The following is a 23,015-nucleotide window of genomic DNA, read 5'->3' as shown; positions in this document are numbered from 1 at the left end:
TGGGTGGCGAAGAACATCCGGCGTTAACACGCAGCCCAGTCGAAGCATGACGTTTTGCATTTACAGCAGCGAACGAATTCCTTGCGAGCTCTTACTGTCTACAGAGAGCATAGCCGAGACTTTAAGGGTTCTACGTCACAACAGATTCAAGAAATAGCATCATGTGATAACATCATTATCGCGATTGAGTCAACAAAGTGAAAACAGCCTTTTTAAGGTATGCAGCATACACATTTTTTGTAGGAAACACAACAGTTAGTCTGAAGGAGGCATTCAATCCGACCAGAATGCACTAGTAGGAGTACCAAGAACAGAGAGAGCATCGAAGAGCGAAAATTCGACGAGGAAATGATGTCCTTCTGGGAAGTTCTGTTCTGAACACAACACCAAAAGAAGTAACATATGGATGCTTCTGGAGCTATTATGTATAGCCCGATCAAACAGAAACAGTACAGGCTTTGGGAACCATATTTCAATATCCTACATCTTCCATGATAGCAAGATGACTATGGCAAACGGTCGAGTGACTATTTCTGTAGTTGAGATCATACTTGTAACTTTCATGCTGTTGTTTGTTCAAGCTAGAAGTAATGTGAACCCCTTCATGAATAGTTGCGCTGCTAGTCTCCAGTTGTAAAATTTCAAAGCTTTTTAAATATCTTTCGGCATTATACTGTTGTTTACATGATGACTCTGTATTACGACATTTCTTCAAAACCATTCATGAATGCGCACGACCAAAGTTGAAAGAATGCGCGATAGCAAACATTTCTCTTCATAATAAATGAGTTCACGTAATGATACAGTACAAGAAAAAAGGTGAAGCTACAACCACATGATTGGAATAAAACAGCAAACAGTCTGCCTTTTGTTATGGTAACGTTCATTTCGCAGTCTATCACTTAGTTGGTGAGTTACCTCTTCAAAGCCGCAATGAGCTTATAGATAGTGATTAGGCCACCGTCAGACTTCATTGACATGAAATGCTTTTTCAGTACCAATGGGTTGTACTCATAGTAAGAAAAACTCGAAAATTTCTTCAGATAAACCAGTTGCAAAAGTGCTTAGTGTGATTTTGATTATGCCTTTTCACTTTGGTAAATAAAGGAAATTGTACTGAAAGTAATTTTTGCAGAGGCCGGTTCCTGAATCTCGACCGCCAAGCGTACAGTGAGTCTTTCAACAGACCTTTTTAATTTCGCCTTTATCTGCTTTTCCCGTGCAGATTCACCATGTCGTCAAGTTCGCTAAGCACGGAAGAAGCAAAAAAACACTCACGACAATCTGTAAACAATAAAAACAGGGCTTGCACGCCAAACGAATTGGAAACACCAAAAAGTGGGTGATATTTCGGAAGTGGTATTTTCAAGATAACTTTTCTGCCCTTCAGCCGGATCAGTTCATAAAGAGAAAGACAGGAATATAGCAGAACAACAAGGTAGCAAGAACGTTGGACCAAGTCCAATCAGATCACCACGTCGTGACCAAGTCGAAGCTGCTCGTGAAGCAGCGCGAGAAGCAGCACGTGAAGCGGCCAGAGAAGCAGCTCGTGAAGCAGCACGTGAAGCTGCAAAAGAGGCTCGGAAAGAAAGACGGCGTAAAGATGAAAGACACAGAAGCAGACAACCGCGTAAGTCTTCTAGCAAAAATTACGGGCATCGACTTCAAAAAGTTATGCGTTCGCCAGTGGCATCTATTGAGAGTTATGAAAGGCAAAATCAAGCTGGTGACATGGCACTATCCACGGTTTTTTTTTGTGGAATTGGCTTACCCCCTCTGTAACACTCCATTCACGACACATTCAACTGAGTTGGTGATAAAACCAAAGCTATAATAATTTGTTTCGCGATGCGTGGTGAACATAGGCCGGAGGCGCTACTATTGTACAGCATTGCCTCTTTCTCTTTCAAAAATGTGAGGGTTTGCTAGACTTTTTTGTTATGTATAGCACTTTCTATACGACTTCAAAAGTTCCCTCTTCCCTATTGCACTGAGGGGACACCTTAAAATAAAACAGATGCTAACAGATGCTCGACCTCTCATGATAAAACAATGAAGTCGTCGATGTTAATCGTCATCGTGCCCACAGCAATGCTCAGAGGTATAGTCGACATGAATCACGAGTGTAGCTGCATTGGATTTGCGTACATGCTAGAAACGGCGTGGTGGAAGCTGCAGGGACCGAGTTGGGACCGTCGCAAAATGCAGTGATGGGTGGTGACAGCAAGGGTTTCACCACGCTCCTAGCTGCTACGCTCCACCGAAGTGCCTCCGGAGAAGCTGCGTACGCAATTGCGTACGTGTTTCATGTCGTTTTGACCCTATTACATGTAGCTACGACGTATAGACAGACTATCGTCGTCGGCGTGGTCGTGTCGGGAATTCCCAGCGATTCCAAATGTCACACGCTCATTTTCAAAAGCATAGTGCATCGCAATGGTTGCATTTCCCCAGGAATACAACATTAGTTCTAATCAAGTACTGGTATTCGATTTTCTGCCCCAGTAAAGTTGTGTTGTCCCTCTAATGTTACTGTTATCATTCTGAGCACATTGATTCTTTAGCTAATTAATCTGTCTGAATTGGCGTAAATAAGCAAACTTATATCAGATTGTGAGCAAAGTTATTGTGGTTTTGAATCCTGGACTTCAATCGGGAATATTTCAGCTTATCGAAACATTGAATTAATGGAATCCAATTAACCCCAAATTTCCTTGTGTCTCAGTTGCAGAGTAAGGATAGAGCTTTCGAATGGTTCTTGGATGTGAACGAGTGGAAGGATTAGGCGATTTAAAAAAACAGCGGATGTTTATAGACCAACCATCATTGGAATTATCACTTTTTTACCTGTGAAACTGAAAATTGTTTTGACGTATTCAATTTCGGTAGCGTAATAATCTGGAGTTTTGGAGGCTGTGAATTGATTTGAAGTAATTTAGACATTATTTTTGTTTTTAAAATATATCACGAAATTGACGATGTCGAGATCTTTTCAGGAAAAGTTGGGGTTGTGGGTGTAATTCACGAGTATGAGCATAACCACGTTCAACTCCCACCAATCGTCCTGAAAGGAAACAGTCTTCCGTTATTTTCTTACGGAGCACCCCGCAACACCAACTTGTATACTCACCTGTTCCCCCGCAAATACTACGATCCACTTAATAATGCCCGTGAACCAATAGGTGTGTCCACGCGAAGGTCTCCTCATCCATCAATACGATGGTGTGTATTACATGCCTACTGATGTCAGGAGAAGGCCCTTCTTAAGCTCGGCATCTGGAATCGAGTCATGAAAGTCCTCAAGCAAGCCACCGGCCGAGGTCGCGTCGCGCCCCAATCGCGAGGGTACTTGTTCGAGCGTAGCCGCTTGCACGACTGTTTTTCATCTTGACGTATCATGTTATTTCTTCTCTCAACGTATCATCACACATCAAGAAATGGGCCTGTGATTGATCATTTCTTCACTAGTTCCTTCTTTTCGGTGCAATTGGTACTATTCTGATATTAGTGTTATTCGGTCGTTAGCAAAGCGGAGTTAGGCTGCCCGCAGAGTTCAGAGCCGCGTGGTTTGCTGTTGCGCGGTATTTGGGGTTATTGAGCGCACTGTTGTGAATAGTCAATAACCGCCAAAACTGCAGAGCCGCCAAACCGCGCTGCTCTGCGGGTAGCCTTAGCAAACCTTAGTTTGGACACACCTATTGGGTGATAGAGATTATTGAGCGGCGCACAGTAACTTATCGGGGCGAAAAGGGAGGGGGAGTGAGCACCCCACAGCGGAAGGTGCTTGTGAGGTACCCGCAGCCGCGTCGACAGCCCATCATTAGGGAAAACTATTCGTAACGGCGATCGTCAATTGTGCTGAGTAGCGTTAGCAGAGCAATACGCTGCGTTTCGCTTATGCCCGCCCATCACATCCTACATCAGCGACTGTCATCGTCTGATGGGAAGCGAAACATCCATCCCAGAGGCACGGTATGTCTGCTACTGCCTCTGTAGGAGTATCGATCGTTTACGTATAATGCACGTAAGATACTACAATATAAAGATATATCGAACGACTGCACACGAGATGCCAGAACCAGGAAGTAATTGTATGTTTATTTGCGTAAAGCAAAAAAATCGAAATTTCACAAACTATTGTAGTATCTTACGTGCATTAAATACTCTGCATAAATACAAGTATATCTATATCTTCTATATAGTTTTTAGTTACAAATCTTGACATTCTTTCGCAGTATTTATTGGTGGATATGTGGTGTGGTGTGCTATGGTGGATATGTCGGTACGGTACTCCCATTCTTCTTTGAAATTCTCAATTCTCAAAGTCAATTTTCTGCCGGCGTTTTTCTGTCTTGTACAAATTTTCTATATGTTTTTACTTCATTTTTAGCACTTTCATTTTCTAAGTTTTCTTCCACTTTCTACGTTGCTACGTTGTTACCTTTTCGTTCTTTGAACCTTCGTAGAAGGCAAATCTACCAAGTAATTGCAATAAAACATTGCTCATGACCTCAGTGATGTGGTGATGGATGGGCGTTACTTAGTGACCCAAGGTAGCCCAAGATATGCCTGCTCTGGCCTACCGATAGCCTCTTCTGCAGGCATTTATCCGGGCTGCGGGTACCTAACGATACGCACCTCCGACTGCTGTAACCGAACTGCATTTGGAGCCCGAAGAGTGTTCCTAACTGTCACATGGCTTTCCTATTTGAGGAATGTGTGGTATGGTCAACCGACTTATTTAACGCCGGGCGAGGGGAATGGGCGAGGTGGAAGTGGAGAGCACGACGGAGTCCCCTGGCTAAGCCAGTCTGGGCCCTAAAACCTAAGTGTTTCGAAACACGACATACAAGCTAAAGCTACTAAAAGGAAATTGGAGCTGAAAGAAATGATGCTCTAACTTTCCCATGCTAGACTTTACCAAAAACCTTTCACTAACCTTACCAAAATTAAAATTACCTTGCAGCACCTGCATTGAACACTTTCTGGGATCAAGAGGATCAGGAATACATCATAAGGAAAACTATGCAGAGGAATCAGAGGTGAGTAGAGTCTGTACTTTTTCAAGCCATATTCCTCCGATTCAGTTTTTTGAAGGAGATTACACGCAATGCAAGATCGCGATGAGACGGATGACACCTTGTTTGAGATACCGACACGTATGCCAGAAATGGATTTCACTAGGACATCAATGCTTGTTAACTGATGTGCTATTCCGTTGTTCTGTATACACTGCTGTTCTTTCCGTAATAAAGATCCCCTCGCTGTATCGGCTTCTCTGCAGAATAAGTAGATTTTGTGTAGAACAGAACTTTACTGACAAATACAAACTAAATAATGTGAGAGAGCGAGACAGCAACCTGAGACAACCTAAACCTTTGTGTAAAAATAAACATTAGGTTGTGATTTGACCAGGATACGCATCAGGACGATTCTTTCTCATTAGAAAGTGCATTTTTCTATTCATGTCCTCATTAAATATGGCTGTTGATGCTTCAATAGAAAGTTGTTTGCGTTGCATGTATGGCTTTTGGTAGAACTGCGTTCGACGGACGATCTTCAACAATCCTTCAGCATCCAGTAACCTACAATCAATTATAACTGAGGTCAAATCAGTTAAAACTGGGTAAACTGGTAGGTAATATAGAGGCGCACGTGAAGTTTGTGGCATATGTGGGAAAGGCGTGTTTTTTTTTTCGAGTTTTTTTTTTGCACCATAATCTTACAATTATTTCTCCCTTCTCGTCTCTCATTTCAAAAATAACACAGGAGGATGTAGTAAACAACAGCATGAGAAAGGGTCTTCAATCATTCGAAGCAGTCCTTCGTAGGCATCACTTCATTTCCATTTTTTACAGCTTTTTACAATGCAAACAGGTATATCTCTTCAATAGCGCACGCAAACATTCACGCACATGACATATTGACGACGACAATGGCACATACTATTTATGTTTAAAGGTATTTCTAGAGTAGGTACGTGTTACGAAAAAGTTGTTTCCTTCATAACCTTCCCATTTTAAGTTAGCTTGTTTAAGCTGTTGGAAAAGATTGTTATCTATCTTTACTTGCAGCGTCAGATTTCTAAGCAAATCTGTCACGTTCCAAGCTTTCAACCGACATCGATCCCTATGGCTGCATTTTTAGTCTTGTTTCTGCTATTTTCACGTTTATGATCTCCAGCAGCGCTTAGAGAAGTGAAGTCATAAGTGAGGAAAACAAGGAAATATGCAAAGAAGAGTGGTGTGAGCTGTTGAAATGACCGAATAAGTCAAAGAATAATAGTGTTAGATAGAAGTACATGGGATTTTGTATGGTGTTCTAATAAAGAAAGGGAGTGAGTTTGTCTTTATATCACCTTCAGAAAGTCTAGAAATCTTACCAAATTTGAACTCTTTTTTTTCCTGTAAGGTCCAAGAAGTCAGAGATATAGAAGGCCCCTCTGTCGAGAAATAAATTAGGTTACAAAAAAGCTTGGGAGTTACAGGATAATGACAATTCACATTACGTTTGAGTTATTTTTGAGAGCTGGAATGTTCCGTTTTAACGAAAATTTTCATGCACGTAATTCGAAGCTATTAGATCTCATACTTCGCGTGAGGATTTCTCTTGCTTCTTGTACGATTACTAAATTGAGTTCACCTCATGTTACAAAATTGAAGTGAATGTGTGTTATTCTCCAGAACAATTTAACAGATAGTGAATTATGTCCTAGCCGGTGATGCAGCGTATGATTAGCGGTAGGTAAGCAGAGTCAGCTGTTTAGGTGCCAACGAAAGTGAATCTCTTTAGGACACGCACCATCGCTAATTGCTCTGACGAGGCATGGCCGGGGCATGGCTGAAATTCCGCCGGGACCCTCTTTACACGCACCCGTGTGATTCGAGGTGTTGTGGATAGATGCGATTGTCGGAGCCGGTGCACCGACCCCTTTTTTTGCATTTTGACGGAAGGACCCCTTCACTGTTACACTGTTTTCGTAGGGATCCCCTCACTTTTGGACAGTTGACAAAAGGACCCCTTCACTTTCGAACGGTTGGCGAAGGGGTCCTCATTACTTGAGCTGCACCCGATGACCTAGACCCCCTTCACTTGAGCAGGGCCGGCTCCTCCCTATCGAACCTATGGTGCTGTGTACCAGCGTGTTCCCGATGTTAGGTCATAACACGGAGAAAAAAAAAACACGTAAAAAGAAGAAATGCAAAGAAGCGACACCACGGTGGGGCCGATCCAAGAAATCGGACTTCACCACACTATATATACTAAGCTGCTACCGCTGCTTAAAGTAAAAGGATTAATTGTCTGCAGTTACTTAGTCTGCTTGGGATGCCCCAACGCGCTCACTTCAATTCAGAACCGTTTAAGGTTTACTAACGCTTGCCGTGTCTGTACTATGACTTTCGGCCGCCAACCGACTTATCAAGTTAGTGTTTTCCTTTCTTATTTCAGGGCAAGCCTGATACCAATTTACTGACGCCAGAATGAAGAAGAGCTTGGTTTACACCAAGGTGGTTTCCAATCATCGATCGATCGTGTAGTCACAGAGTCACACCGGAACCTCTTACCGACTACGCAACACCCTCTACCGCTGCTTTTTTAGCCTTATTCGTAAGCTTCATAGACTAGACTATGTCAATATACTCAGTCCAAGCCCTTGTTCTCCTACTCAACATTAATTTACACAGCTTGCCCCCAAATTGCTTGCTCTGCAAATGCTCCGAACATACACTTTGCCATGGTTGCGCTCTCTTGTTCGGATAGGGACGGGACAAAGCTTCCTGACTAGAACATAGAGGGATCAATTCAGAGTCCCAGATAATCTCTTACTTTGTTGCCTTATTGAGAAGAAAAATTTATTATATCGGAAGCTCAGTATCACGTCACCTCTTTTTTTTTGCAGCGTGAAGCATTATAGTGCAGGATAGCAGGTCTCGGCTTACTGCGTACAGTCTCATCATCATAACCCGAAATATTACAGCCAAAAACTCTAGTAGGTCTCAAACAGATAGCTGAATGAAACGTTTCTCGGACGAAAAACACACATTCGATCATTCCAGTACAACACCCCAATTAGAAATATCCGAGATTCACAACAGGAATCACAAAAACCAATACCCAAAACCTTAAAGCGTAATGGTGCGTACAGCCTTGGTGGTGCTGAATTGTAAAGAAGAATGCCTCTCAATTATGCATGAACTGTACTTCGGACGGGTCTTCTTAAATAAGACATCCGAATCATTTGCCTGATTAATCGGTTAGCAGTCGTTATCAAAGTTTCACCAAATTAAGATGAGTACTTGTGATGTAACACAGTCCATACGTTGTGATAAAAAAAAATACACTTTGATATCTGTCTTTAGAGGAGCAGGAACTTGATAGCTTAGATTCTAGATGGAATCGGACGTTTCTGGCTAGGAAGGCGATTTGTGGAAACTTTAGCAAAGTTTGTCGAATGTCGAAAATCCCTAAGAGAACCGTACTCACATATTTCTTAACTCACATTTTCTGACAGTTCAAAACGCGAGATGAAAACAGATCAATGCATTGCGTTCTCATGTATATCATCTCTGTATCGTCAAATGTGCAGTTCTGCTAAAGAATGCCTGAACTTGATCTGAATCATTTTTGTCGTATAGATTGAAGGATTATGCCAAATTTGGAGAAGTAACTTAACGGAATTTTTATTTCTAGCGCCGGAAGGTTGAAATTTTAAAACTAACCCACGCAAAAAATCAGAGGATGTGACTTAATAGAGGTTTGTGACCTACCTATTTAGAAGACTAAAAGCGGAGTCCACATCATTGTTCTTCACCATTACAGTCCTAGTAGCAAATCGCGGATGAGCATTCCAGATGCCTGAACGTTAAATAAACCCTGAGTAGCGCATAGAAAGGACAAAATGAGATTATGTGGTGTTACTTATTTACGCAACCACTCATATTAGCAGTGTTAGCATAGCAAAACCTCACGATGAAGTCACAAGACACAGTAAATGGTTGTTTCCGACAATACTGGATTTCGTAGCCACAAATACAGAGTCGAATTGGATCGGAAAACATATTAAGATGTTTCCATACCTTTAAACAACTTTACGGCGAAAGGTTGAGTTAAGGTACCACGCCACCTACGGACCATCTAAAACACAAGCATTATTGTCATACTACCAGCATCCAGACGAAGTCAACAACGAAGTGACCCATTAGGGAATTAGACTGCAACCGAGCAAGAAAGAAATGAAAATTTGTGAGAAAGATACGACTATCTTGTAAGTAAAGCAGCAACAGCCCTGAAAATTTTGATGATGACGCTGCAAAGTTGTAGGCTCTGTAGTTGCAGTGGTTGCGTGCTGGGCGACCAAGTTTCGCTTTTTGTGCGGTTGATATTTATGATTCTTCGTCAACTCTGCTAGCTTTGAAGTGGTCTTTCTTTGGTTATATTTTGCTGAGTGAGTTTGAAAAAAGAACTGAAGTATTCAGCGGTGGTAACAAATAACACGAGAATGCAGTGTTACTGCAGTTTCGTGGTATTCGTCCTTGTGGTGGGAAACCTCTCTCATGTTTAACCTAAAGTTCACAACCATGATACGGATTGCTTTCGAAAGATCCGCTGTAGGCAAGAGTTTGGCAGAGATCATACACGGCTGCAGAGAAGAAAAATCGCTAGAAAAAGAAAAAAGGCTCTAACCTGCCAGATACTGGAGAATTAAGATGAGGTAGAAACCAAAATCAGGAAATATTATTTCGTATGCTGTAAGTGCCTGCGCCGACGCCTAATCTTAGCGGAACTTTCGCAGGGTGCGAATTCTATACGCTTGTATGCATTAGAGGACATAGTGTACATTGGGCTAAAGTACAGTAAGAGTGAGTACATAATCGAGCAGCATAAGCATAGAAAAGGTAGTCAACGTGAACACATGATCGAAAGAGATTAAAAAAAAAGAAAACTGACCTGGCTGGTATTGGAAGAAAACAAGTATTCTGATTTCGTGTTGTTATTCTGATTTCGATTACTGAAAACATGCAGTAATCGAAATCAGAATATATTATTTTGTATGTCGTCGGTTCTAGTCTAGTAGTCTGCAGAAGCGACATCACATTTGACGCCTAATCATGGGGAAACTGGTTTATGGCTTGTGACAGTCTTCCTGTTTGATTGTTTCTTCAGGAGAGTTAATGTCTCAGCCCAATCACAAGCCGGGAATCAAGCACAAGAAGTGAGCTGTTTGCTAAATATGTTCTGCACTATTTGCTACTTGTTCTCTTTTTTGCTCACCATCTTTTGTTTTTTCTTATTTGTTCATGTTTTTAACGGGTGCTTGCAGAAATATAGCAAATTTTCTGTCTTTTCCAGACTTAACTTTTTTTAGTCGTGGGCCAGACTTTATATGCAAGCCTCGGTTTCGGAACACGCTTCCGGATGTGCCCTTTCCGGGGAAGTTTCTGCCATGCCCATTCGTGGAGTTAGAACGGTATGTTTGTTTGTATTTTGAGTGTAGGACTAGTTTATACATGCACTTCCGAACGTAAGCTTATTTGCGAACTTATTTCATCCTTGAATGGTATTGCTTAAAGACAGCATACCAAGAATCTGGCGTAGTGAGGAAAACCGCTGGGAAAGCTAGAGATGGGGTTGTAGATTGCACCTCTCCCTAACCATTGTAAAGAAAACTGGCGTGAAAAACTCCGTTTCTCACGACGATTTTTTCTTCTCAGCTGCGCAGCTGTAGAAAGCCAGTGAGTTCTCCTCGACTGCCTATTCAAGTGAAACCGATGAATAGGTTAGTGAGGGGACCAGACCGTATACTTGCATACTTCTTCGTACGAACTGAAGTGGTTCCTACGCCGTCTTTCTGGGACGATTAAGGAGGGTGAACGGAACCACCCTTGATCCCGTAATCTACAACCTCATCTCTAGCTTTTCTCGTGGATTCCCTCACCACGTCAGATTCGTATCATGCTACCTTTAACGTTCTAATTACTATATTTGGACTGTAGGTGTGTTGATAACACTTTTTCTTAACCTCCGAATTCCTTTGTACTTCCAGTTTCATCGATTATAAACCTACATCATTGGAAATGGAATACAAGTACGAAGTTCAGTGTGAGATGGACATTGGTTTGAACTTAGACTTAATTGATCCTAACACATACAAAGTGGACACGAGCGCAGAAATTCAAGTACGTCTGTTGTTTGTTCCTATTGTTTATTTTATCCCAGCATTTATCATTCTCCATTAATCAGTATTCCAAAATTTTTCTCTTCTATTTAGTTTAATAGAAAGTGCTCTTTTTGCCCATTATAAAAAATCTTCGTTTTCCTCAGATGCATTAGTATCCCTTCGAATGAAATTAAGGAAATTACATAAACATTCGCGAAAATCAAGTCTAGTGTAGACTTATCGACAATTCTTTTATGATAGTTTTTCTAGCTAAATGAAAAGGATGCCATATTACTAGAAGACGAGGATGCGAATTCCAAGCAAATTAAAAGGTAAGCTCTTTTTCACTATCCATTGCAGGAAATCCATGTTCCTGCTCGGTTACTTGTCCTTGGTGCGTATTCTTAACTCAACTAGCTCAAACGGAAATATTCTGATTTTTCTTAAAGTGTTCTCAGAAGACTTCTTTTTTGCGGAAAGAAAAGTTTTACCTAGGACTTTTATTATGCAATTAAAGGCATCACCCCACGAATCTGAGGTGGTACGGATTTCAGATGGAGTATTCGTATATGGCATAGTAGATTATGGAGAGGGCGGTGATTCCGTCTATTTCTTCCTAATTGCGTAAAAAACGGTTAGATACGGCTTCGGGCGTTCCGGCGCGCTATCTTCTACAAGGAGTTCGATTGGAGCGCGCCAGCCTTGTGCACGTGCTGCAACTTCCGGACCATTTTTTAACGGAATCATCCCCCTCTCCATAATCTACTATCCCGTATACGAACACTCCACCTGAAATCCGTACCACCCCAGATTCGTTGGGTGGTGCCCTTAAGTCATATGTTCGAGTCAGAGCGACTTGAAACCTGGTGCAGTTGACTAAGCGGAGTGGGAGGAGGTTGCGATCGAGGTGAGGTCATCGCTAGTGCCACTCGAACTGCAGAAAAGAGTTGAGCTAACGAGAGTCTCACTTCAATTGCAACTGCGAAAATGACTCTATAGCACCGCTTCCACCTTACAAGCTCAAGCAATTGCTCCGGTCTCGAAGCCATTTTGACCCGACCATGTTCTGGGTGGGACAGGACGCTCGCGATAGTGGACAGTACTTTTTGCATTCCATGTTTTTCTTCAAATATCTGTTCTCAGATCTGCGCAGCACTCGAAGGTTGTGCCGTGGATGCGAAAAACACAGTATATTTCATCCGAATTCAATCGATTCGGTGTAGCCGCTGATAGGTGCGTTTACACGTTTGTTGGAGAAGTCAATAGTTACTTCGTCATTAAATATTTCTTCATAAAAGTATCCAATTTGTAGACAGGAGATCAAAGTCGGATACCACCTTACGAAAAACAAGGAGAATCTCAATCTTTTCCGTGACCGTCAAAGTCAAATTAATCTGATCAAGAAGTCTTTTGAGGATGTGAGCACCACATTTTTCTTCATACTTGTATATTTCCAGAAAACTACACTCAGCTCTTTCATTGACAATCCTGATCCCTTAGTTTTTTTAGTGTAAGGTACCAATTCGCAAACATTTCTCTAAAAAAGGTGTCACAGCCATTGAAGAAGTGCCCATATTACCAGATTTTGAGGTTTGTCTTTATCTCTTATTTTCATGCATTATTTTATTTTATTTTTATTTTTTTATATTTTCATGCATTATTCTTTGCTTTAAAAGGGAGAGTATTTTTTGTTTTGTCTTCGACGCGTTATTTTCTTTTGGAGTTCTTCATTTCTATGATTTCTAGTTGTGGAAGTATCCGTTCGCCCTTGTCCAGTTCGACGCAGATCCAGCTCCTACAGGCTTTACACCTGAGCTTTGCGATAGCATGGTCACTCAAAGTCACATTAAGTAGGATTGTGCTGTTTTCTGTTTCAGTTGAGAGATTCGGAATACCACGCATTTCAGAGGTATGCAGGATGATGATGGTGATCAATTTGTTGCATACTTCGTTCCTACAGTTGAAACACTTCAAAAGAAGTTAACTGATAGAGAAGAAGGCAGAAATTATGCAGAAGGAGCCGTGTATGTAGTTGTAGTTATATTTTCTGCCTGTTGCAATTGACTTTGTTCTGACGACTATATTCTCTTTCATGATTTATTTCATTTTTTTTTGCCGACTATCCTTCCAACAATATGTTCAATGATATTTCTTTCTGCAACATTGACTACGATGTCATATTTTCTCTCTTTTAGTTTTCTTTTGTGTCTAGCTCAAATTATTAGCTATTGAATGATCTCCTTTTTTAAGTTATGAACATGTTCTAAGCCGAGAGTACACGTGGACAGTCAAAAACAAAAACACGAAAGGGTTTGAGCGGGACAACTATTTCGTATACTACAAAGATGGTGGATTCCACTACAACGAGCTTGAAACGAAAGTGCGGCTAGCTCGACGACGTCGTGCTGGTCATGAGAAAGTGAGAAGTGTTCTTAATCATTCTCATTATTACGTAGTTGTATTTTCAATTTCTATTTTTTTTTTGTAGTGCGTAGTATTGGAAGGCTAATGTGGAGTTATGAGACAAAACTGTCGGTCTCTTTTCTCCATTAGGCTATCCTCGATGGTCTTGATTTGCCGACCAGCTTGAACTAGCATTTGAATAGGATCTGAACATGAATATAAATATGGATATAATTTAATTCAAATTTCATTTATGTATCCAGCTTCCTATTTTCTCTTTTTTTTATTGAAGTAACAATTCAAGCAAGAAATGTTTTTTTCTTTGTGGTTTTAGCCAAACACACAACTGCATGTGACTTATATCGAACCAACCGAGGCTGAAATCCAAACGATGACGAATAGAATGAATTCATTGTTGAAGAATTACGACTCAGACGACGAAGCAGGTAAGCAAACACATTCGCCTCTTTTTCCTCTTTGCAATATTTCCTTACACGAATTTGTTTTAAGATAAACAGTCAGAGAAATCTGATAGTGATGAAGGCTCAGCGAAAGAGGAGAATGCGAATGATTCCAATAGCGAAAAGGTGTTCTTTTGTTTTGGTAGCTTCGTGTTATTTTTTTTAGCTCGGCGATGGCTGTTCTAAAATCTTTGGTAGTCAATGTTAACTACTTTTGGTGAATTAGGTCCGTGCGTAATGTCCGTACTACCGATCTTTTGCAAATTTCAGGAAGGTAGCTCTGATAATGAAAAAGACGGTGGAAGTGAAGAAGATGACAGTGACGCTGAAAGGAAAAAAAGTGAAAGCGAAAAGGGTAGCACAGATGAAAGCGATTAAAGGTACTTTTCATGAATTCACACATTTTGTTCATTCACTGAGTAATTCAGTGATGCTAGCTCTCTCTTGCTCTATGTGCATGTATTTATTTTAAAAAAACTTTCTTTGGGATCTGTCTTAGCTCGGAGTGAAGTACTCTTGATTTTTGCTGTTGTAACCTGTGTTAGTACTACATTGGTAATGCTCCTTTCGAAAATCGCCAAATTCATGTGATCATATAGTTTATATAGGCATGAATTTTTCTTGATCATGTTTGCTTTTTCATCATCACAATGGACGATGATGATGCGAATCTTCTCATTTCAACGTAAGAGTTGATGCATACTAAACAGTAGGAGAGAAGTGCACAATGTTCCTGACTTATGATTGCGAGAACTAGTTCATAAATGTGTTGCAACAAGGTACAAAACCAACAAATAATGTTTATTGCAGCATTCTGAAATAAATCTTAAGCTCTTCCACTTGAATTGTTTTACTACTTTTTCTCTTCCTTCCCTTCTTGTGCTTTCTTTGATGCATCCTTGCCTGTTTGTTGAATTATCGTGGTTGAAAGTTTCAGGTTTGGCTTCTTGAAGTATTTTTCTATCGCCTCTTCATCATTGTACTAAAAGATGTTTACGTCATCATGGTGGAACTAGACTATGTGGGATTTCTCTGAAGCTGTATCTGTTGTACTGTCCACATTCTTATGCAGGAAAAAAATTGGGAGTCGTTTGTCGCATATGTACTAGCGGCAACGTAATATTTTAAAATTAATAGTATACTATAATAATTAATAGTTATAGTATAGCGAATAATTGTTTCTTCCTGCAATGTTCGTGGATATAACTATAATGGGAATTCACATCCACAGCTAATTTACTGAGCAGAACAGAGATTGTGTGGCTTCGTATCTGAGTAGTCGTAAAACATTTTGTATCGGGCTGACGCGATGCATCCCCGGTGAAGGCTTCACCGATCTCTCTCTACGGTGCGCGGAAAATCATCACTCTCCTTCTCTTCTTGCTTTTCATCATTGTCTTTCTTTTTCTCTTGTGTAATGGTGCATTCTTGTATGGCTACAGCTTCTGCACTATTTTCATGTAATTGTGCATGGTCGGCATATTTTGTAGTCGTAAGACTAAGAAAATCCCTTTTCGCTACTTCGATAATATCTTCTGGGTATCCCATCGGGTGCTTCAGTTTTCAAGAATTTTTTCTTCTCCACTTTTTGTAAGTCTCGGTAGTTAGCCTTTTTCTAGAATGGATTTTTAAATTCCCCTCTACTCCAATGCCAACAAATGCTAATCATGCACTATACACAAAAAATGAAACAGAAATTGGACTTCTACAAAATAAAATCCTAGAGGCGTCCTAGAAGTAAAACGGAACTGATGGAAAGGAACTTTGCTTAAACCAATTAATCCTATTCATGCTGTACTATACGGAGACATAGAACTATGAGGAGCGAAAGGAGAGCTGTGTGCGCGCCTTTATCGATGATGCGTCGATCCACCTCGATGCATCACGTTTTACGCCGACTATATTTGCTGTCCTTCTTGGGGTCCGATTGTATGAGCTTTCCTTCTTGTTCTGTGGTTTGGCACTGTGAAGTTAATTTTGTGGTATACTCTTTGTGATTTATTGACTTAGTCTATTCGCTAGAACAATTTAAAAAAGAGATATCGGAGTGTTTTCCTGAATTTCAAATTTTGAAAAAGATAAGTTTTTGTGTGATAATCAAAAGATCATAAAATTTTATCGAGTGGCTCTGTTCAGACGTAACATGAGCATGTTTGCCTGTGGTTTTAACTGCCAAGTATGGCAGGCGCTCAACAAACACTCTAGTGTTGCCTATTGGGAGGTTATAGCATGCGGCATTGTCAAAATCAGCCAATGGGTAAGTGAAGTCTTCACTGTGACCTAAAAAATTCGGTGCTTTTCGAGCTTCGACAGCTCCTTTTTTATTGTTGCACTAATTGACACCTTTTTTAATTCCCAGCACACACCGCACCGCTGGGTGATAAAAAAGTTGCAGTCACAATATTTACTGTTACAAAAGTCATGTTTTACAGTTTACAAAAAAATTCTAATCGTAGCAGTTCTCTTTTCGGGAAAAATGCTCTTTTACTTTTCGTATTTGGATAATTCTTACTATTCAAACAAGTCCTCACCATCAAATGGGAAGGTAACAGTCTGTCGTCAATTCACACTCTTTTGTCATCTTGTGATCGTCCACGCGCTCTTTCTTCTCGAAAACTATCTCTGATAGTGCTCACGAGCAGATGAATTATTGCAGTTGTAAATAGTGTAATATTTTTGTTCTCAGAGATGGTAGAGAAGCTTCTACTGGAAACGTCTTATTTACTCTACTTTAATTCGTCCCAAGAGTCTAAGTGTTCGATGTTGGTTGCTACTCTAGCTTCACGTTTTTCCTCATTCATGCAGGAATCGTAAGTATATTAATGTTTAACTTAACGGTCAATTAACTCACTTCTGTAAGAAGGATCACCACTTTGTCCTCTTTCACTGCACCTGGGCTACGAATTATTTCAAGTTTCTGTGTGTTCCCGGGCTCAATACTTGCAAATACCGGATCTATTCTGAAAAACCATGATCATCGTTCGTAGATATCATCATAATGGAGAGTAGCGTCACCTAAAGAGAGTATTGTCGGAACATCTGATTTTCATTGCTATCTTCGTGTTAGACGTGTTGGTAACACTAACAGTCTGCAAAAAGTTTGTCTTTGTGGTTTGTGTCTGCGATTATTCGCCATTTCTACCTGTGTGCCACCCTTATCATCCCATTGACACTGCATTTGACTAATTTTCGCCAATTTGAGTTCTGGAAAATCTCAGTATATTTCGGTTTTTCGTTTATTTGTTTTTACAAAAGTTCACCATCAGTTCCTCCGCCATCTTTCTTCTTTTCTGAAGGACTTCTTTAAATTTGGAAACGAAATATGAACCAATCATTTTGGAAACTTGACGTACCCTCCTCCTCTTTCTTTTCTGCATTTTCTTGTTCCTTCTTGTCATCGCTTTTCTTGTCTCCACTTCCCTGCTCTTTTTTGTCTCCACTTCCCTGCTCTTTTTTGTCTCCACTTCCCTGCTCTTTTTTGTCATCGCTTTTCTGCGCTTCTGGAACTTTTGGCCTTTGTCTTGTTTTTTTTCTATCAAAACAACAACAAACAATTTTGCTTCCTATACATATTTTGTATTCACTCCGTAACCTGCCCCCTCTGAATAATTTTTGCTTGCTCATGTTTCAGAAAGTATTTATTATAACCCATTCGAAAAGTTTTTTTTTTCTTTATTTCTTTTCTTCTCTTTTCTTTACTCTTTTGAAGATGCGTTTCGCTTATTTTGTTACCTTCTACATATCCGTTCTTATCTAAAGAGCATATTCGTTAAATTATCTGTGGTTTAACATTTTAAAGGGAGTCTCGTATGATGTTTTGGCGCTTAGATATCTTCAAAATCCTGAATCTCTCTCTCTCTCTGATGGACTTCTTCACTCACCTTTTGCTCCATCCTTTCCCTCATTCTGTTTGTCATCTTTCTTCTCTTCATTTTTTCCTGATTCTTGCTTGTCTTCTTTTTTCTCTTCATTTTCGTTTTCTCCTTGGTTTTCCTCTTTTTTCTCCTAAACTGACATGTTTACAATAATTTTACTTCGTATGAAAAATTGGGAACTCTACTTCTTCCTTGCTCTGGGTTTGAGTCTTCTGTACTTCGAGGTCAGGCTTCTTTTCCTGAATAATTTATTCATGTCATTGCTCCTTTTTTTTGTGTACCCTACCTCCTTCTTTTCATCTTTCTCCTTTTTAGCAGTTGATGCTTTTTCTTTACTCTTTTTCTTTCCCTAAATCATGACTAATTAGTGTTTACGTAGCTTGTATCTCAAGGTTTTCTTAATGTCGTTTCCAAAATCACACGCCGATCCTTAATTTGTGTTATATAGGATGCACTTATTTTAGCTTGTTTCTTTTGTTTGCTGGGTTGTTTGTTGCCTTTCTCCTCTCGTGACTTTTGTTTTCCGGCTTTGTTGTTGGAAGTTTTGTTTGCCTAAAACTTCCATGTAGATATTTATGGTCTCACTTTCTAAGGTGCCTCGAGGCTTGTGACTTATAATGTTATCACTATTCTGTATATATATATATATATATATATATATATTCGTATACACCAGTCTGAAGTTGGTTAAGACCGGACTTCAGAGTTTTTGTGGTATTCGCTTCATCCGCCTTCACTGATCAATAAAGATTGATAACAGTAGGTGCATTTTTTTTGTAAAATTAGAACTGTGTTTTTTCTAATCACGCTTTTCCTCGTTTTTTTTTACAATGAAACAACGACATAGACAAGAGATTCCATAGTTTTGTTCCTAAACGGATCAGTTCTACATTTGGAGTTCCTCCGCGATTCAAACCTGATTTTTCACTTATACTCCTTCGATACTGTCGTAATTTGAAACATCATTCGGGAGTATGGTTTTTCCTCCTGTTTAACCTAGCAATTAGCAAAGAATGATGTACTCACATGAAAAGACGTGAACATCATTATCGTTGTGATAAAGATAACGCTGCACGTAAGATCGCGTAAGCTGTTGGCTAGTAGTTAAACAGCCGTTTGCAGACTTGTTTAATCATTCTAAGGAAAGGGTGATAACAACCTCAGTGCAAGGAGGTAAATATGCGGAAGAGTCTACAGGTGTAATATAACATGTATAGTTACCACAGCCATGAAACGGTTTACAATGTTTCATATCTTTGCCTTTTCCCAAGTCCACATGCAGTAATTGCGGGACGCTGCTGCACCAGGTCACGCCAATTACATACCTATTTGTCCCACCCTATTTTATCGCTTACGGCGTCGCTGCACTAACTCAACGCTGTGGGACCCAGCTCACTCCACTTTATAGCGTTATGGCTTCGACGCACCTATTCGCCGCCTTGAGGCCCACTTCCCTATATTTTATAGTTTTCTAGGGCCGATCTACATTTCACCCCAATCCGACGCCATGGAAGCCGTCCCACTGCTTTCCAGAATTTCCTGATACACTGATTCAGGGAGAAATTGACGGAATCACCCTCTTCCCTACAATCCACGACCTCGTATATGCATTACCCGCCTGAAACCCGTACCAGCCCAGATTCGTGGGGTAATGCCTTTGAGTACGAATTTTCATGCAATTCCATCGGCGCGAAACGCGTTGAGAAAATGGCTTCGGTGACGAAGTCTTAAACGGCTTTGAAGTCTAGAAGAGGTAATATCGTAGGCTTCGAATACCTCTGTCACACCTTGACCACTCTTCTGGCAACGAAAAGCTGGTTAATTGTCAATCGAATGAGGCGAAAGTCTGTTCATCGCAGGTACTTTCTTCTTTATGCTTGATTAGCCTATCCGGGATGATCCGCTCCAAAACCTGGTACATTACACATAGCAGTGATATTCCTAGGTAATTCCTGGATTTTGCGACGGATTACTTCAAAAATGACAGAGTATACCGTACTTCGTACTCTCTAGATTCTCCGCTTTCATTTGTTTTATCATCTTTTTCTTTTTATTGTTAAAACTAATAAAATGTACCTAATTGAAAATTGCGCATTTTTTGAACGGATGTCAGCCTCTCCAAATAGGCAGAGTTTCCTCACCAACAGCGACTCCATTGGTATAGTTGAGGACAGATGAAAACCTCTTTGTCTTGCTGCTGTACTATCTCAATAAAAGCAGCTTTCTTTGACGTCCATTCGTTGTCACGATCACGCTTTAGCTGACTACGGAACTCCTTTCTCAGATACTTCTGGCAGTCACGAGCGTTTTGGATACAGTTAGTGAATGCTTCGTCAAGCTTTCTCTTGGCCTTTAATTCAATATTAGTCTCTATTGGTGGAGCTTCTTCCACCCTGTCATCTGATCTTGGTTGTTAGAACCCATCAGCTTCATCTCTCTAATCATACCATTAGATTTGAGAAGTGCTGGGCGTTGGCTGGAATCAAATGATTTTGATCGGTTTTCGGACGTACGACAAAGGGATGTTCTTAGTCAGAACGTAGCTGCGCGAAGGTGTACACTTTTTATCTTCCGCTGCTCTGGTCTACAGGCATTGAAGGGAATGACGCCTCTCACTGAGCTGATGGCGCCGACGATTCTTCAGTGTTTTTCAATACACGGGTTTAACCGATCTTTCCTTATATATATGCATATATATATATATATATATATATATATATATGTATATATATATAGTTATAGTATAGTTATTGTATAGTTTATATTTAGTGTATATACATACATATCATGATATATAATAACGGGCTTATTCTGTCACGTGTGTGTGTGTGTGTGTGTGTGTGTGTGTGTGTGTGTGTGTGTGTGTGTGTGTGTGTGTGTGTGTGTGTGTGTGTGTATCTGTGTCTGTGTCTGTGTCTGTGTCTGTGTCTGCGTCGAAAGACTGCGGGTGTTGATCTCCGAACCCTATTTGACAGCGTCGAGAATGACGCAGTCTTCGACTGCGTGGGGGCATCGTGACCTGGACCTGTCTTCGCAGTCGGTGTCTCCGCTTGAGAAGCGAGCGAACCAGCGCTTTACAGTCCTGATGCTAGTGCTGCCCTGGCACAATCTGCTGCTGATGTTGCTGCCGTTGCTCCAATGCCAAAACGCATTCATAAAAGATGATAGCTCGAAGTTGCTCTTGTGTAATTTACATAGTGATTAATGTTAAGGAAAGCCCCTGGCTGCATACATATATATATATATATATATATATATATATATATATATATATATATGTATATATATATATATATATATATATATATACTATATATACATATATACATATACATATAATATATATACATATATATATATATATATATATATATATATATATATATATATATATATATATATATGTATATTTATATATTTATTTATTGTGGAGAAGCTTCGAGAATGTTCTACAACTACAACGTGGTGTAACATGGGTTCCCCCCAAAAATGGAAAGTTCTGCAAATTTCGAAATATGGATAACAAGACCTTCTGTCCAGCCTACTACACTCTTTGGATAATTGTGACGTCGGCATCGGTTTTCAACTGGAGGCCGGCGGAGTGTCGTCGATAGGCCGATTAGGACTTCGAGGTGTTGTTAGACATCTCCAAAGCTTCCGTTGCGCGTTTACCAGTTGCGCGATGTCGACTGTTTGTAGCAACGTCTTGGAACAATCACAGATTTAACAAAATGAACAAGAGGATCGGTGAAGATAGTGGTAGGGATATGACAGGAAAAGACGAGCGGCTTTTACCTTACTCCTTGTGAAAAATATTTCAGGTAACGTAGCAGCTCCGTCGACCACAAAGCCTTCCTGGGCCGATTTTTACGCATAGTACTTCTTGACGAGTTCATTTACGGATATGAATTCTCTCGGCGAACGCATTTGCAGAGAAAAAAAAAGAAATTTAGGAGTTGTTTCAATTTGGATTTGTTTAGACTTTATTGTTTAGACTTTATCAAGAGGAACATTACGGTATTAACAGATAGTATTAGGGAACGGGTTCTTGAAAGTATAATCATCTTCAATCAATCTAGTATAATCACCCGCAGTCGGAAAATGTGAGAGTAGAAATGGAAAAATGCAAGTAGATGATATAACAAGGCCAAACGAGTCCTCTTTGTTTAATCCATAAGACTTCAGGACTAAGGACGGTGTATCGCGATGCTGACGATGTTGAGGTCCACGTGGGCACGTATAGACTTCGGGGTGTAGATTGGAAAAACGAGCATTGCCCCACTTCAACTCACTAATCGTCTTGGAAAATGGCGCGGAAAACCTCATTTGTGTGTGTGTGTGTGTGTCACGAAATTCAAAAAAAGGAGAGGGGGGAACGACGGGTCCACCGACGTCGAGTTTGTGCCTTGACGCTAGAAAGCTATAAAATGGGGTGCGACGGGTCCACAGGCGCCTGATGCCTATAGAAGCGTGTGCTAAGGGTCCCAAGGCGTAGGATTGGCGCTAGATGGTCAAGTCAGTGTTTTTTTCTTCACAGCCAGGTCTGGCACCAATCTATCGAACCCAGAGGGACGAAAGGCTTGGCTTGCACAAGAGCGGTTCCCAGCCATCGAAATATATATACATATATATATACATATATATATATATATATATATATATATATATGTATATATATAATATATATATATATATATATGTATGAAAGGTTCATGTTTGCAATCTTTGAAAGCTATCACTTTGTTTAACTGAAAGTCTTGCCACATTCTCTTCAACTATTACTTGAACTTTAGCGACACTGCCCTTACCATTGCTCCTTCCTTCTTCTTCTTTGAACAAATTATTGGTAAAATCAGCACGTAAGTCAGCAAAAATAGCACAATAAATTCGATCATTTTTCCAGCAGTCGGCTAATGTGTCTGAAATTTCAGCGTTAGAGTATTCTCTTCATGGAGCGACGTGAAAATATTAGCTACATACCGTACTGCCAACAAAATAGAAAAATGAACGTGACCTCACTCTATTTATCCTTACTTTACCGAACCTGAGCAAACAAGGCTCATTGCATTTATTCTAGCGCAGGAAAATTTTTATTTTATTTTTCTAATCAGTGGCAGT

General features: G+C 40.2%; 4 protein-coding genes across 8 annotated transcripts; 2 read left to right on the top strand and 2 right to left on the bottom strand.

The window, feature by feature from the left end:
• Positions 1-797: 797 nt before the first annotated feature.
• On the top strand, positions 798-5,206 carry RB195_014867 (uncharacterized protein; the record flags this gene model as incomplete). Of its 3 annotated transcripts, none has more annotated exons than XM_064205308.1 (8): positions 798-819; positions 895-909; positions 996-1,060; positions 1,136-1,170; positions 1,226-1,338; positions 1,391-1,630; positions 4,967-5,042; positions 5,098-5,206. In XM_064205308.1, 8 exons carry the CDS (start codon positions 798-800, stop codon positions 5,204-5,206), a joined length of 675 nt encoding a protein of 224 aa, XP_064061187.1. The 3 variants fall into 3 exon arrangements, with proteins under 3 accessions (XP_064061187.1, XP_064061188.1, XP_064061189.1); XM_064205307.1 differs by having other exon boundaries at positions 996-1,069; XM_064205306.1 differs by lacking the exons at positions 798-819; positions 895-909 and having other exon boundaries at positions 1,001-1,060.
• Positions 5,207-5,395: 189 nt separating this feature from the next.
• RB195_014866 (uncharacterized protein) lies at positions 5,396-10,111 on the bottom strand (the record flags this gene model as incomplete). Of its 2 annotated transcripts, XM_064205305.1 has the most annotated exons (5): positions 5,396-5,585; positions 8,769-8,856; positions 9,078-9,135; positions 9,949-10,009; positions 10,095-10,111. In XM_064205305.1, the coding sequence occupies 5 exons, from the start codon at positions 10,109-10,111 to the stop codon at positions 5,396-5,398; spliced, it is 414 nt and encodes a 137-aa protein (XP_064061186.1). The 2 variants fall into 2 exon arrangements, with proteins under 2 accessions (XP_064061186.1, XP_013303549.1); XM_013448095.1 differs by lacking the exons at positions 9,949-10,009; positions 10,095-10,111.
• Positions 10,112-10,172: 61 nt separating this feature from the next.
• On the top strand, positions 10,173-14,400 carry RB195_014865 (uncharacterized protein; the record flags this gene model as incomplete). The annotated part of the gene is made up of 13 exons (XM_064205304.1): positions 10,173-10,213; positions 10,367-10,468; positions 11,045-11,177; positions 11,429-11,490; positions 12,302-12,391; positions 12,471-12,576; positions 12,668-12,748; positions 12,905-13,008; positions 13,066-13,182; positions 13,409-13,577; positions 13,896-14,007; positions 14,072-14,148; positions 14,293-14,400. The coding sequence occupies 13 exons, from the start codon at positions 10,173-10,175 to the stop codon at positions 14,398-14,400; spliced, it is 1,302 nt and encodes a 433-aa protein (XP_064061185.1).
• A 475-nt stretch (positions 14,401-14,875) lies between these two features.
• On the bottom strand, positions 14,876-22,792 carry RB195_014864 (uncharacterized protein; the record flags this gene model as incomplete). Of its 2 annotated transcripts, XM_064205303.1 has the most annotated exons (11): positions 14,876-15,004; positions 16,874-16,982; positions 17,038-17,111; positions 17,165-17,226; positions 17,283-17,312; positions 17,376-17,522; positions 17,904-18,027; positions 18,083-18,136; positions 18,184-18,246; positions 20,080-20,290; positions 20,976-21,049. In XM_064205303.1, 11 exons carry the CDS (start codon positions 21,047-21,049, stop codon positions 14,876-14,878), a joined length of 1,077 nt encoding a protein of 358 aa, XP_064061184.1. The 2 variants fall into 2 exon arrangements, with proteins under 2 accessions (XP_064061184.1, XP_064061183.1); XM_064205302.1 differs by lacking the exons at positions 18,083-18,136; positions 20,976-21,049 and adding an exon at positions 22,706-22,792 and having other exon boundaries at positions 20,080-20,247.
• Between the last annotated feature and the right edge of the window lie 223 nt (positions 22,793-23,015).

The sequence above is a fragment of the Necator americanus genome, chromosome V, assembly GCF_031761385.1.
Source record: "Necator americanus strain Aroian chromosome V, whole genome shotgun sequence".
NCBI lineage: Eukaryota > Metazoa > Nematoda > Chromadorea > Rhabditida > Ancylostomatidae > Necator > Necator americanus.
Note: the sequence above shows the minus strand (reverse complement) of the source record. Positions and strands in the feature narration are given on the sequence as shown.